The sequence below is a fragment of the Hakea prostrata genome, chromosome 1 (genome assembly GCF_041222555.1).
Source record: "Hakea prostrata isolate BN-2017 chromosome 1, UWA_Hpros_2, whole genome shotgun sequence".
Taxonomy (NCBI): domain Eukaryota; kingdom Viridiplantae; phylum Streptophyta; class Magnoliopsida; order Proteales; family Proteaceae; genus Hakea; species Hakea prostrata.
Genome location: NC_142600.1, coordinates 78,680,847 through 78,695,794, shown reverse-complemented (window position 1 = coordinate 78,695,794; position 14,948 = coordinate 78,680,847). Strand labels below are relative to the sequence as shown.

At 39.3% G+C, this 14,948-nt stretch overlaps 1 protein-coding gene across 2 annotated transcripts in view; it reads right to left on the bottom strand.

Moving 5' to 3' along the window:
- The window catches only part of DCL1 (dicer-like 1), a 30,760-nt gene that overhangs the window by 5,415 nt on the left and 10,397 nt on the right, over nt 1-14,948 (bottom strand). For both annotated transcript variants that reach the window (XM_089142564.1, XM_089142565.1), the window contains exons 6-13: nt 13,155-13,327; nt 12,917-13,039; nt 12,665-12,825; nt 12,327-12,560; nt 11,912-12,062; nt 11,615-11,797; nt 210-371; nt 36-131 (exon numbers count right to left, since the gene is read on the bottom strand). In XM_089142564.1, the coding sequence (XP_088998690.1) occupies nt 36-131; nt 210-371; nt 11,615-11,797; nt 11,912-12,062; nt 12,327-12,560; nt 12,665-12,825; nt 12,917-13,039; nt 13,155-13,327 (1,283 nt within the window). The remainder of the gene's footprint in view (nt 1-35; nt 132-209; nt 372-11,614; nt 11,798-11,911; nt 12,063-12,326; nt 12,561-12,664; nt 12,826-12,916; nt 13,040-13,154; nt 13,328-14,948) is intronic.

Here is a 14,948-nt window from a genome sequence, read left to right as displayed (position 1 = left end):
TTTGATCAACTCATCCACGAGGAGAAAAAACCAACCTGACTTTCTGTAATCTCAACGGATCCCTGGTAGACGAGGGATGCCTTTGTTATCATGGTTCGAGCAACAAAGAGATCCATCGACATCGATAAAACCTAGTAACGTTCAGAATAAAATATTAGTCATATGATCTTGGAATGGCAGGGATGATATGAATCAATAACTCAAAGTACCTCTGCATCCAGCTCATTGCCAAAGAGCACAGCAAAATCCGAAACTTGAGTCAAGAATGAATCATTCGAAGTACCATGATTCACACATTTTACAGTATACACATGCAAACGAACCATTTTGGAGCTGTGCCAACCATTTGTACCAGTTAAAATCCACTCTCCCTGCAAGGCCATGTAGAGGTTGGTAAATGTGTTTAAGTTCCACAATACCACTCAATAAACAGAAAAAGTTTTAAAGTCCTTTTTTTAGCTGTAACCACCAGAGATGAATATTGTGCAAGAATGGATACATGGACATGATACAATACACCCACCCCCCACAAAAAAAGAAAAAAGAAAAAAAAAAGTGTTTGCACATGTGTAACAGAAAAATTCTTTTGTATTGAAGAACAGCATATGATGATTGTTTCTATTTATTAAACTGAATAAATAATGAAAGACTAACCTCCCTCCGTCTCTCTCCCCCACTATTTTGAACCATGCCAGAAAAATCATTGGATTCACTAATTGAATATACACAGCAGACCATAAAATCTGTTGTAAGCCAATGCAGCAGACTCAAATAAACCAATGGATTAGTTCCACTACTAAAAGAGTTTTAAAAGCTGATGAGCCAACTCAGGAGTAAGCCAATACTCCTGATTGTTCTTTCATTGGTTGACTTGCCCCCCTTACTTGCCTCCAATCAGTCTGAAGCTGGTCCAATAGATAACCTGGTTGACTTGCCTTCTTCACTTGCCCCCCGTGGATCTGACGCAGGTCCAAGAGATGGCCAGCAGCTAGCAGTAGGTAGCAGGCATAAGAGAAAGGAATTCTGTCAACTGGACAGGAGAGAGATGGGAACCTCAATGCATCAACATCTAACTAATTCTTAAAACCCTCATCCAAAACATAAGGTGAGGGGATCGGGGTTGTGAACTGTACAATGTAATCGCAAAGTTGTAATACAAAGAAAACAGAAAATGTAGTTTAGATTTTAAATCTGCAGTATCCTAAATTGGCTAAACAAATGAAGGAGAAGATGGGGAACTTCCTTTACCTGTAGTATACGTTTGGAAGAGTTTCAAAATTAACAAAACTCTTAGACCTTGTTTGGCGGATGACGTTCCAATGCAACTCATATGGGATGGATAGGATTTGATTTATGGAAAAGGGTCAAGTTAGGGCTCCTTGGTTAAATGTGATATGCTCTTAAGTGATAATTTAGGGTACCAAGAATAATAAATATACTTAAGCCCATCTCATGGGAAACACAGGATAAGTTCTTTGAGATAGGAAATGGGGGTCTATAGGTGTCAAAATGGACTTGGAATTGGAGAAAATGTAAGTAATAATTTAAGGATATCACCCCCCCCCCCAAAGTTTGGTTAGGATTTGATGGCAAAGATTCAAGGGTTCTTGTTTTGGGGGGCTTTTAGGGAATACAAGAATTCAAGAAAATGTTTATACCTTGAAATTGGATGGTCAAAATGGGAGTCAGACTGGGACTCTAACTCACTAGGTTTGGAGGGATTAAAAACCTAATATGTGGAATAGATCTAACGGTTAGATTAGTGTAGATCTGAACATGACTTTTGGTCTCTTGAAAAGTCTGAAATCTAAGGAAATTTAAAAAATATAAAAGTGCAATATGAGAAGAGAAATGGAGTCCAGGCTGCCAGATACCTGGATGGGGAGCCTTGTGAAGTTTGAATTGAACAGAGATAGAGTTTTGTAGGCTGTAAATTCAGTCATAGCAAGATTCTCAGCTTGACTTTACCATAGACCTTAACGACACTTAATCTTGGACTTCCCAAATTGAATAAACACAGTTTCAGCAACAACACCGGAGAATACTCAAACTAAGAAGCTTTATTAAAACTATCAAAGTTGGGTGCCATCCAATTGAGTGCAGGGGCTTATTTATACATAATAATCCGGAGTTCTAATCTAATTTGAACTCCTAATTGAACTCTAACTCAAGATAGAAATTAATTTAGACTAAAGACTATACACACACACACACACACACACACACACACAAAAAAAAAAACAAGACTATTCTAACCTTATAAACTAAGTTGGGTAGAATTAACTAAAAAGAACTTAAACTACTTAACTCCCCCTGCTTTCATACTTGGCCTAAAAACTTAACGCTTAGGGCAATAACCACACAAAACCATATGCAACAAAGGCCTACCACCCATATCTATCAACCCTAGGTTGATTTCAAAGGAAAATCAGCCGAGTTGGTGGTAATAAGAAAAACAATCATATCGTACGGACGGCGAGGGCTGAGAGGTTTTTCGCCTTGCATGACCTCACCAGAGACGAGACTGCGGTGGAGATGATCTGCTACTGGGGGGCAGCCCTGGGATGGCTTCGATTTTGTGAGCTACAACCGATTGGAACCTAGGGTAAGTAGAAGGAAGAAATGTGGCAGAGGTTTTGCTGACCGCATCGAGAACACCACCAGAAGGCCCTCATAGCACTTCCGCAAGACAGCACAATCACAAAATACAGAGGAGAGTTTCAAGTCCATGGTTGTAGTCGCCGAAGAGAGACAATGCATGGTAAAGGGGTATTCATGGCAAATTTAATTGAAGAGATAAAAGTTGAGGTTCCAGTCTTCGAACCTACTGGTCTGGCTCAAGTAATGGACCTAACCCAGACCATTGAGGCCAAGAACCAGGCCCTACAATGCTCATGAAGGACCGTGGCATCAGTCCAACCCACCTGGTTTAGGAGGAGCCCAACGATACATGAATATTACAACTAATGCTTCAACTGGGCCCAAGCCCAACCCAACAACCTAAAATAACAACAAATGGTTTGGGTGGCCCACCCATCCTAAGCCAGGCCCTCCACACCTAACAATGCCTAACCAAACTGCTATTCTTTTAGCATCCCAGGCAACAACACCCACCACCAGAAGAAACAATCACCCATGCTGGTGAACACTAGAGTAAATTAAGGTGAAGATGGAAAAGGGGTTATGTTGTCACTACATCACGCCCTACTCCAAGACCATCCAATGCCCCTACAAGCAACTCAAAGTCCATTATTGCACGAGGAAAAAGAAGAGAACCTGATAATGGGGATGAGAGACGAGAGGAACACAAATGCAACCATGGAAGGAAGTTTCAGTGAAATATCGCCCAAACTTGACAATATTTTGTCAATCCGACGTGTGGTGAACAAAAACTCTTTGCGGAACGATAATTGCAGCATATTGGCAATATATCGCCAATATCTCCATTTCTCGCGATTCCACAGTAGAATCTTCAAGGTCAACGGACAATCTTACCAATTTTGTCCCAATGATTCAGGCCTCAAAAGGCAACGTGCCAAATGTGGTTAGGGAGGAGAATATGCATGGAAAATTTTATGGAAACAATTCAAATTACGAAGGGATTTTGTAGCGGAATCTTCAAGGTCAACAAGTAATCTTCCCCATTATGTCCCAATGATTCAAGTCTCAGAAAGTAACGTGCCAAATGTGGCTAGGAAGGAGAATCTACATGGAAGAATTTATAGGAAATAATTCAAATTTGTCAAGTGTCAAGTCCCAGTGTGTTTTTTGCATCAAATAAGGCTAGAAACCAAATTTGGGCCCAAAATGACCTAAGGGCCTGTTTGGTTACAAGAGTCGGGAGATTTCAAATCTATAGAGTCATAATTCATAAAATTAACTGTTTGGTTGTGGAATAAAATCTGTGGATTCATCCTAAAAAAAATATTTGGTCGATGTGATTTTTTTGAATGCGCAAATATTTAGCGTTTTTATAATAGCAATGAAATCCGATTTCACCCCATACCCAAATCTACAGATTCACGTTTTTAGTGTAAGAAGGTGAATCTCTAGATTTCATGAATCCAGAGATTTTCACAACCAAACGGGTATAAATCTCAGATTTGTGAATCCAGAGATTTGATATCTCTGGATTCATGTAACCAAACAGGCCCTAAAATACCCCCCCCCCCCGATATGGAGCATCAAAATCTGGCTGAAAGCTGGCAAAATTCGTAAATTCTTAGGTTGGCCAATTTCGCCAAGAAGCAAACCAGCAAAGTTTGCCGAAAGTTCGCACCTTGAATGCATCATGCTGGTAGGGGGAATCGAGATTGCCTTGAGGGCAAGGTGAAGTTGAAGGAGGGAGGGTATTGTCAAGATACTAATGTAAATGGTATACCACATGGATAAAGGAGATGTAGGGTATCATACCCTTAGGACCATATGGGGGACAAATGACAGGGACTTTCTTTTTTTTTTTGGGGGGGGGGGGGGAATCACTTTCTTGTTGGAGATACAAAACCAAAGGACAAGGACAGATGACAGGGACTTCTTTTTCCCCCTTTTAGGGGGGGTGGAGGGATCACTTCCTTGTTGGGGATTTTTCAAAGGACATGGCTGAGACGGAATGTAGTTAGTCAAGATGTAGCATGTAGTATGTAGGCGAGCTTGGCTTGTAGGGGAGGGGAAGACCCTGGGTTAAGGATTAATTTTAGAGAGGATTCAGCTTGGGGGTCATCTTGTTCAGAGTCTTTGTTAACCATCACTAGTGTTGGATTAATCAACTGATCCCTTTTACAGTTTTCCTTCAAGTTCTGATTTAATACTGAATTGCTCTGTGTGTGTGGTGTTGTGTATTTCCTGGTGAGGATTGAGGGGGAGAGGAGCATCATTGCAATGGGGGTTTTTATCCCATTTACCACGGCTCTAGCAAAGGTATATCACTCCTCCATTTGAATCAGGGGTATGTACTGAACTTTCTTTCCCATCATCTCACAATCTTTATCTATTCCATCCATCTATTTCACAATTAGGACCTAAACATTCTATTTTCAGTCCACCGCCATATTGAGCATCCACCATTACTTTAGTCTCTAATTTACAGCATAATCTCACCTCCATAAGACCTTAAATCAGTCCAATTTTGGAGCCAGTCAGTTGGCTGGGTTGCTGCCTGCAGCACAAAGTTTCTATTTTTCTGGGATTATTTTCTATTTGGTGACTAAAGCCGTGATATCCAATCGGACTACTGGAATTGACTGGAACTTGCAGCAGTTGTTTACTACCATACCACTAAACCAGCTTCATTCAAACACAAATTGATCACAGTTTGGTGGCTGGTTTCTTCAAACTGCAACTGTGTGTTCAGTAACGGACTAAGGAACTATTCTTGACGTTCTACCGTTCTTGGAGTACGCAGTTTATTATACATTAAATAATAAAATAGATGTATAACTGTAATATTATTGAATCATTCCATGTGCGAGGAGCTGGATGAGAAGAAACTCTCATGTCCGCTTCTGCAGTAAAGATAGAATTTACAAATTTCCATCAATTATAACCCAAAAAAACCAGATTCCGTAAACAACATGGAGAAAGAATGAACGGAATATCTTATCGAGGCAATCGTATTTGCTTCGGCAGATATGCTCTTCAAGCACTTGAACCCACTTGGATCACATCTAGACAAAATAGAAACAGGGCAGCGAGCAATGACACAATATGTGTGTCGTGTCTGAAAATATATTGGCAGATTAGGTCAGTCTATCATTCTCTAGAAGCTAACTGATCCAATTTTTGTGCTTGAAGGCTTTTTGCCAATCAACCTTGACTCATTTTACCATAAAAAGTCTCAACATAACAATAATAAAAACTAAAAAAATTAAAAAGAAAGAAAACAAAAACCCGACTTTTCTTGACAAAGCACAACTCAACTCTCCTCACAAAGAAAGCTCAAGGTAAATTTCTCTCTTAATCTTTCAATCTTGGTTTTCTGCCCTCTCACCTTTGCGATCATATCCTCACAATCTGCTTCAGATCTTCCTCAGTCTCATCCTGCAGCAATGGCAATGTCCCTCTCTATGGAGTACTTCCCTCTCATCGTCTCTATCATTCTCTCTGCATTCAAGGCCTCGTTTTGAAAGAAAAAAAAAAGAATTGAAGCCTCGAATAGCAGACGAATTACATTAGGGATTCTCCACCAAGGTACTTTCATGCTAAAACTAATTGCTCAAGGAGATCTTTACCTTGTTGATCGTAATCAACTTAGTCAAAGATCTCAAATCTCTAGTAGATGAACAGAGCAAAATTGCCCTTGTGTGAGAGGTTTTACAATACGGCTGCACATTTACCATTGGGAAGCAAGAATCACCATTTTTCTTGTTCTTTTCTAATAGAAGCTGAGCATGGGAAGGGGCTGAAGGGGAAGCTTGTCTTAGTTCACAATATCCATGTTGTGTCCAAATAATTGACCGTTCCCGCGTTTCCTACACTAATGATATTGATTCTATACACCTAACTTCCAGCAAAACAACCATTTACATACTAGTATTGACCAGAACTAAGTCTGCGATTCATTAAAGATAGGATTTGTAATAGTTGCTTCACACTAAATATTACTGTTAATTTGAGAAAGAATAGGGTGAGGAATGAGGGAGATGAGAGGATGGAAGCCACGACTTAGTTGTGGAGGCTCTGATTTTTCTTATCAGCACTCCTCAAAATAACTTTACTATTTATAGGTTAATTTACAAGTCTATTCTATATAGGAAAGCATAAACCAATTTCAATTGGTATAAAACTCTTCATTCCTACCACTATTTCCTATCGAGAGCGCTAACTCTCGATGGATCAATCCTTTCCTAAATTGCCCTTTTCTAACACTCCCCCTCAAGCTAGAGCATATATATTACTTATGCCCAGCTTGTTACAAATATAGGTAACCCTTGTATTCCCTAGAGCTTTGGTGAACAAATACGCGAGTTGTTCTCCAGTTCTCACATGCTTAGAGGATATTATGCCTTGTAGTAACTTCTCACGAACAAAGTGGCAATCTACTTCAATATGCTTTGTACGTTCATGAAAGACTGGATTTGATGCTATATGAACCGCAGCTTGATTATCACACCATAACTTCATTGGTGTGTCATCAATAATTCCTAATTCCTGGAGTAATTGTTTTATCCATACCATCTCGCATGTTACCTGTGCCATAGCACGATACTCAAATTCTGCGCTTGACCTTGCTACCACAGTTTGTTTCTTACTCTTCCATGATACAAGATTTCCTCCAATGAATGTGCAGAGCCCTGTAGTTGATCTTCTATCGATAGGTGATCTAGCCCAATCCGCATCAGAGAATCCTTCTACATTTCTATGTCCATGATTAGTGTAAAGAATCCCTTGTCCTGGTGCTTTCTTAAGATACCTCAAAATTCATATAACTGCATCCCAGTGTGATGTTCGTGGGGCAGACAAAAATTGACTCACAACACTAACAGGAAAGGCAATGTCAGGTCTAGTCACAGTCAGATAATTCAGCTTCCCAACAAGCCTTCTGTACTTCTCTGGATCATCAAAAATGGTTCCATCTTCTGGCATTAACTCTAAGTTACATTCCATGGGAGTGTCAATGGGTTTTGATCCCAACATTCCTGTTTCAGAAAGCAAATCCAGTACATACTTCCGTTGAGATAAGAAGATGCCCTTTGTTGATTGGGCAACTTCAACTCCTAGAAAATACTTTAACTTGCCCAAGTCTTTGGTCTGAAATTTCTCTTGTAAATAGGTCTTTAACCTATCAATTCCTGAATTGTCATCTCCTGTAATGACAATATCATCAACATAAACTACAAGAAAGATCTTGCCTGCATCAGAGTTTTTAAAGAATATAGAGTGATCACTTTCACAACGAGTCATCCCAAATTCTATTACAACAGTAGTGAATCGTCCAAACCATGCTCGAGGTGACTACTTGAGACCATATAATGATTTGCAGAGGCGACAATCCTTATTCTTCTCCCCCTGAGCAACAAACCCAGGTGGTTGCTCCATATACACTTCCTTATGTAAATCTCCATGAAGGAAGGCATTCTTCACATCCAACTGAAACAAGGGCCACTTGTATGTAGCAGCAAGAGAGATTAAAATACGGATGGAAGTAAGCTTGGCAACAGGCAAAAAAGTATCAACATAATCTATGCCATAAACTTGAGCATAGCCCTTGGCAACGAGACGAGCTTTCAGGCAAGCTAAAGAACCATCAGGATTAACTTTCACAGTGAATATCCACCTACAACCAATAGCTGTCTTTCCTGAGGGTAAAGGCACAAGATCCCAAGTCTGATTGTCTTCTAAGGCTTGTAATTCTTCTTTCATTGCACTGACCCACCCATGATTAGACAAGGCTTCAAGAACAACCAATAGCTGTCTTTCCTGAGGGTAAAGGCACAAGATCCCAAGTCTGATTGTCTTCTAAGGCTTGTAATTCTTCGTTCATTGCACTGACCCACCCATGATTAGACAAGGCTTCAAGAACATTCTTAGGAATAGGATAAGTCTCGATAGTAGATAGAGCAGTAGAGAACCCAGGTGATAAAGTAGAATATGAAATAAAGTTAGAGATGGGATACTGAACACAAGAACGAGTACCCTTCCGAAGAGCAATGGGAATATCAAGGTCAGACTTGGCAGGAACGTCCACAGGATCAACAGACGAAGTCGGCACAGAGGTAGAATAGAGTTTAGTTCTTCATAAATTCTTTTAAAGTCTGCAAAATATTGCGTAATATATCTGCCTTTTCTATCTACTCGATAAAATTCCTAGGACAATTCGTAGATTCTAGCCAGATTATTCTGACTAGAATACAACACATTCAAATACTCCCATAATTCCTTCACAGTTTGTAAGTGAGTAACCAAATCTATAATATTATCGGCCAATGAATTAAACATCTGACCAAGTATTCGTGCATCAACAATTGCCCAAGTATCATCATCTATGGGTACAGTCTTAGTCAAATGATCTATCTGTCCCCGTCCAGTAAGAACAATTTTAACCATAGCCCTCCATTGGTGGAAATTTGATCCACCCTCCAATTTCTTCTCAATTAACCGATGACAGGATGAAGAAATAATTTCAATCATAGTTTAAGTTTCTCCCATATCCAAACAATTTTAAAATCAAATCCCAGAAATCATAATCACAGAACCAGAATCAGAATATTCTCATAAGCATAAATAAACCAGTTGGACCACTTGAACCAACTTAAAGTCAAACCAAATCAGTAAACCGAGTCATAAAAGATCGATCGCTGCTCTCAAACTTCTATCGATCGCTGCTCTGAGACAGTAGAAGTCTCTGGTCTCAAGCAATAGAAGTCTCAAACGATATCTCTCTCTCGATCGATTTCTCTCACTCTCTCTTTCTAAGACAATCGATCGCAGGTATGATCGATCTCTCTCACTCTCTCTTTCTGAACTTCAACTTGTTTCCCACCCACAGCAAGAACCAGCAGATCCAACAGACATTCTCAGCCTCAAATCATAAAACAAAAAGATCTCAGTAAATCACAGTTTATTCGTACCTAAAAAATGCAGATTCGACATCAATTGTGGACAAGATCTTCAACGAAGACAAGCTACAAGTGCAGCGTAAGGTGCTGCATCCCTTTAATTGCTGGAAATGACTCTCACACCAGGTACAGTTTCTTTCCTTTCTATAGAATCAACTGTTTGCTCTGATACCATGTTAATTTGAGAAAGAATAGGGTGAGGAATGAGGGAGAGGAGAGGATGGAAGCCACGACTTAGTTGTGGAGGCTCTAATTTTTCTTATCAGCACTCCTCAAAATAACTTTACTATTTAGAGGTTAATTTACAAGTCTATTCTATATAGGAAAGCATAAACCAATTTCAATTGGTATAAAACTCTTCATTCCTACCACTATTTCCTATCGAAAGTTTGCGCTAACTCTCGATGGATCAATCCTTTCCTAAATTGCCCTTTTCAAACAATCTTTGGATTTTTGTAACACTAAAGTATTGAGTGTACTAGGCTTTAGAGAGTTTTTGATTTCGGGTTAACTTCATATGGGGCAAATTTCAGGACCAAGATAACTAACAAAAATCACAAACACCCCAAAACTATGCCAAATTTGCAATGAACCCCCCCCCCCCAAAAAAAAAAAGTCTCTTAAATTTGCACTAGCAAATTCTGTTAAGTCGTGGTTAGATAATTTTATAATTCCTAAAGTACCCTTAATCTCTTATGACATTATAGCGTGCCCTTAACCTCTTGTGGCTTTACAAAGTTACACTTAGTAAAATAGAATCCTAGATTTCATCTTCTTTCTTCCTCCATGAGTTCCTTCGAATAGAGCATAATCCAATTAATGTTGTATTCACAATTTCCTCCAACCAACTAGTGGTTTTAATGGAAAAGGGGACAGTTGCCATTTGCCAATGTGGCATATGGGCGGTATTTGTGGTTTTTGCCAATTATCTTGGGATGCCTCTGAAATTTTCCCTTTCATATATGTAATGGCATCTTCATCTAAATAAATCCATTCTTAGGAACAAAAGTTACCAAACACCAATCTGTTAAGAACTCGTTGAAACTTCCACGAAAAAACTGCGAGTTGGGAGGGAGATCCCCCCCAGTGAACTGACCGTAACCCAAACCGACACAGATTCTCAAACATTCTGAGCACAAGTTTTTCCAAACGGTCAAAACTATGCTCATACCACCTTTCTTTGATGAGAACATTAGAAAATGATACTAGGAAAGAACATCATTCTTAAGAAAGACCATCACTAAAGTAGCAATGTTTCCATTCTGAGAGACCAGCTTATGTGTAACATTGCTTTTACACATTTCTGTGCCAAGATACCAGTCGTTGACTAGAATAGACATTTGATAAGTCTGTTCTATAAATATTTCCCTATTCACCCCTCAATATGGAAAATATTTTTTTCAAGCAAAGGCATAGGCAGGACAGCAAGGCGGAGGGAGTTTAAAGGGGGGTTGGGGGTGGGGTGCTCTAAGGAGTTGAGATACGTTCACCATTGAGACCATTTTATCAGGTTTCTGTTCCTCAGAAAGAACATGTCTACAGGTTCTGCGAAAGTCATTCCTCACACCACTTTTCCCTCTGAGTTGTTCTTGAAGAACGAAAGACTGCACAGTTTTAACAAATACCTAACCCTCATTTTTCTGTTCTTCAAGAACAAAAGAACGTCAGAGCTGTTCTCAGTGAACGTTAGCAAAGGCATCTTAACTTTCTGATTTCTGCCCTCGTTTCTAATTTACTAAATTGTGGGTTAATTGGGACTAAGTCATCCTTGATCTTATTCATCAGGGGAAAGAAGAAAAAAAAAGAAGTCATCCTTGATCTTAGCTTTACATTAACATGTTTCAGTGAATGGAGCTGTAAAGCTCATCCGTGTACCCTACTGAGATACAGATAAGTATAAACATTACTCATCAGTACTGGCTCCAATCAAAAACAGTGAGACAAGTAACTCTCTTTGGCACAGGCACTCCAGAATTCAAGTCAATTCAGATAAGATTGCATGTGACAATTGCATGTTAAATATTGCATATATAGATAGCAATTACGCTAAAAGACCTTACCCGTAGAATATCAGCTACACCTTCAGGATAGAACTCTCTATGTCTTGCAGTCCCAGGAAGGGGGTCTCCTTCATCATTCTGGTTAATCTTTTCTCCTTCTTCCCCATATCCCTTGTCCGGTAGGAGCATGTCAGTGAATGCCCCCATCTCATGAAGTTTCTTGCAAGCAGCCAAACAGACTGCCTATGTAATTAATAAGAATAAATAAAAAAAGGGGAAACCTTGGATTAGAACTTGAAGCAGATAATAATAGAGGGAAAAAAAGAACAGTTTAGGCCTTATAATAGAAAAGCATGCCTGTTGCGCAAGGCGCATTGAACTACATAAAGGACCTTCAAGCTTTTCAAATGGTGCATTACAGGGGAGCTGAAGCTTGCATGAATACTCTGCAGAGCCACAAGCCTTCTCATGCCGCTGCATTATAAACTCAGGACGTAGAATTGAATATCTGTGTAACGGATAATAGAAAGTTTGTAAGAAAATTCTATTAAATGTCACAAACAATTCTCTAAAAATTGATACGAACTATTGTCTAGTGCTAAAAGGGCGCAGCAAAGGATGACATCCTTCCCATGTCCAAAAGCAACACCAGAAAAAATATGAAAAAGCTCAAAAATATTTTCTTGGTATTTTATCTAACCAGATTGAGATTTGATCATTCCATAGCGAAAAAATATATTTCTTGTCAACAGTATCCTCTTGTGAGGGGTACCTGTCACTTGGTAGCTGGGAGCAATAGAAATGGATGAGTCCAACTGCAGAATTCAGACTCACAACAGCACCAGTGGATTCCACCTGATACACTGTTCCTGGTGCAGTATCTACTGAGTTTAACCTTGACGTACCCTTGAGGTGACTCAGGTCAGTTCTCTCGATTGCCTCCTTACGCAGCCTCTCCTCACTATTCCGAGCATTTCTAAGGAATGTTTCATGTGATAAATTCCCCCTGAGAAGGCAAGTTTGAATCGGATTACTCACATCCACATCTAGTTCAAAACTCCTAAAATAGTCATGATGCTTCAATATGTGAACCATTAATATCCTATATACCTCTCAGCCATCAAAATGTAATCAGACCCCGGCTTCCTTGCACGACCCCTAGACTGGATGTATGCTAAAACAGTTTTTGCAAGGTCAAAGCGAATGACTACATTGCATTGCCGAATATCTAGCCCTTCTTCAGCAACACTAGTGGCCACCAACAATGTTACCTGCAAATCAGACACATTCCACATCAGGAAGAGTAACTACCAAACCAACAACAGTACCAGCGCTGACTTTGATTTTGAATTTTAAACATACCCGACCATCACGAAATTTTTCGATAGTGTCCTGCATCTGGCATGTACGCATTTCCTGACTATTATTGTGCCCAATCAAGCTTGCACACTTGACAAAACCTAGAGATGGAAGCTCTGCAAAAACCTATCCACAAACATGGCAGGAGATAATACATTTTTACTTAGAAAGGAAAGGAACAAGAGAATCAAGATATGCATGAAATTTGGTTGACAGCAAATGTAAGTATGCTTATCTCAACCTTAGGAAGAACCAAGGCCGCAACAACCCTCTCTACAAAAATGATTGCACGAAAATCTTCAGTATATTGATACTTGAGAAGAATTTTAATCAAAGACTGCACCTTCGGAGTCACTTTTCCATCTGCTACGGCTGCTCCAATTATCACATCCACATGCTCTCCACCAGAAACAACTAAGCAATACACAGTTCATCATCATGGAAAGAATGTCTGATAGTTCTAACTTCTAACAGCATGCAAGAATAACAAACGGATAACGAAGAAAGAGAATCACATGGGAAGACTAGATCAAAAACAGTGTAAGGAGTTTCCAGAAAGTTCTCTGTGGTTATCTTAATGTAAAATGATGAATTGTCAAGAGACAAGACTATACACTTGAACAGCTTTGACAACAAAATGAGAACTATACAATGCCATGAAGAACATAAGTCAGCTGAGAACCTACTATAAAACTGATGAGGACATTAATGAGCAGTTCCAAGTTTACCGGCGGCGCCGACGTAGAGATCATCCCACAACAGCATCTATGTGGATGGATGATGAGTTCGGAGGTTATCAGATTGCTAGGATCCTATGGTTCGATGAGAAACACTGCTCATAGGCAATTTGTCATGTTATTTTCCTTAATCTTAGTGGGTTGGGTAGTAGTTTACTATTAAAATATTTTAATTTCATGTTTAAGTCTTTATGGGCTGGGCCTAGAGTCTATTTGGCCCAATTTTGAATTATTTTGAGTTTGGGTTATATTTACAACTTAAGTTGGGGTTATTTTGGAAATTAAACATGTAGGGTTGTGAATAATCAATTTTTTTATTTAAACCATGTATGGAATTCGTTTTTGGCAATGAATGAAAGAATTTGAAAAAAAAGAGCTCTCTCTCTCTCTCTCTCTCTCTCTCTCTCTCTCATGGTGGAACCAGCACTTTCCCCTCTCTCCAGGTAATCTCTCTCTCCTCCTTTCACCCTTGTTTCCCACTAGAAAAATTCCCCTTGCTCTCCTCTACAAAGATCTACTCTCTTTTTTTCTCAAAAAAGACTAGTTTCTTTCCTAGAAATCTTCTTCTTCTTCCCCAAACCCCACGGTTCTGTTTTTCTTGCAGATAAAGATTTGTTTTTCTTCCCTCTTTCTCTTATACGGGAGTCTAGTTGTCTTTTGTTAGTCTCCCTTCCCTTCTCTTTGTTTCTTTTCTTTCTCTCCCTCTCTCTTATCACCTACTCTCTTTCCTAGGATACGCCTTTACTTCAAAATACTTTTTTCTCATTTCCTAGGATTCACCACTACTTCAAAATATTTTTCTCTCTCTTATTTATGTTCCTAGATGCTTTCTAACCCCTGTTTTGCAGCCACGATCAGCAGGTAACATTACCTCTCCCAAAATATTTCTCATTTATTCATTGGCAGTACAAAAACTTCCCAAGACTCCCTTTACATTGTTAATTGTTGAATTCCTTGTTAGAAATCTGATATTGATTAAGACAACTCTATTTTTCTTTAAGTTTCTTAATACCCTTGCATTCAATTTAGTGTTATGGTGCCAAGATCCCCATCCCCTTGTTTCCTTATTGATTCTTGTTTAGTTGTGCTTACCAGTAAGACTTATTGTGTTTATTTTCTCTACTTTAGCTGTCTTACATGCATGATTAATCAGATTTCAAGTGCTGCAAATTCCTTTTCTTTACTATCTGTCAGGAATAGGTGTTTAATTCTAAGAGTCTAGTAGCCCACTTTGTAGGTCCCCTAGTTTCCAAGGTTTCTCCTACATCAATTCTGGTATCAAAGCATGGTTTAGAGTG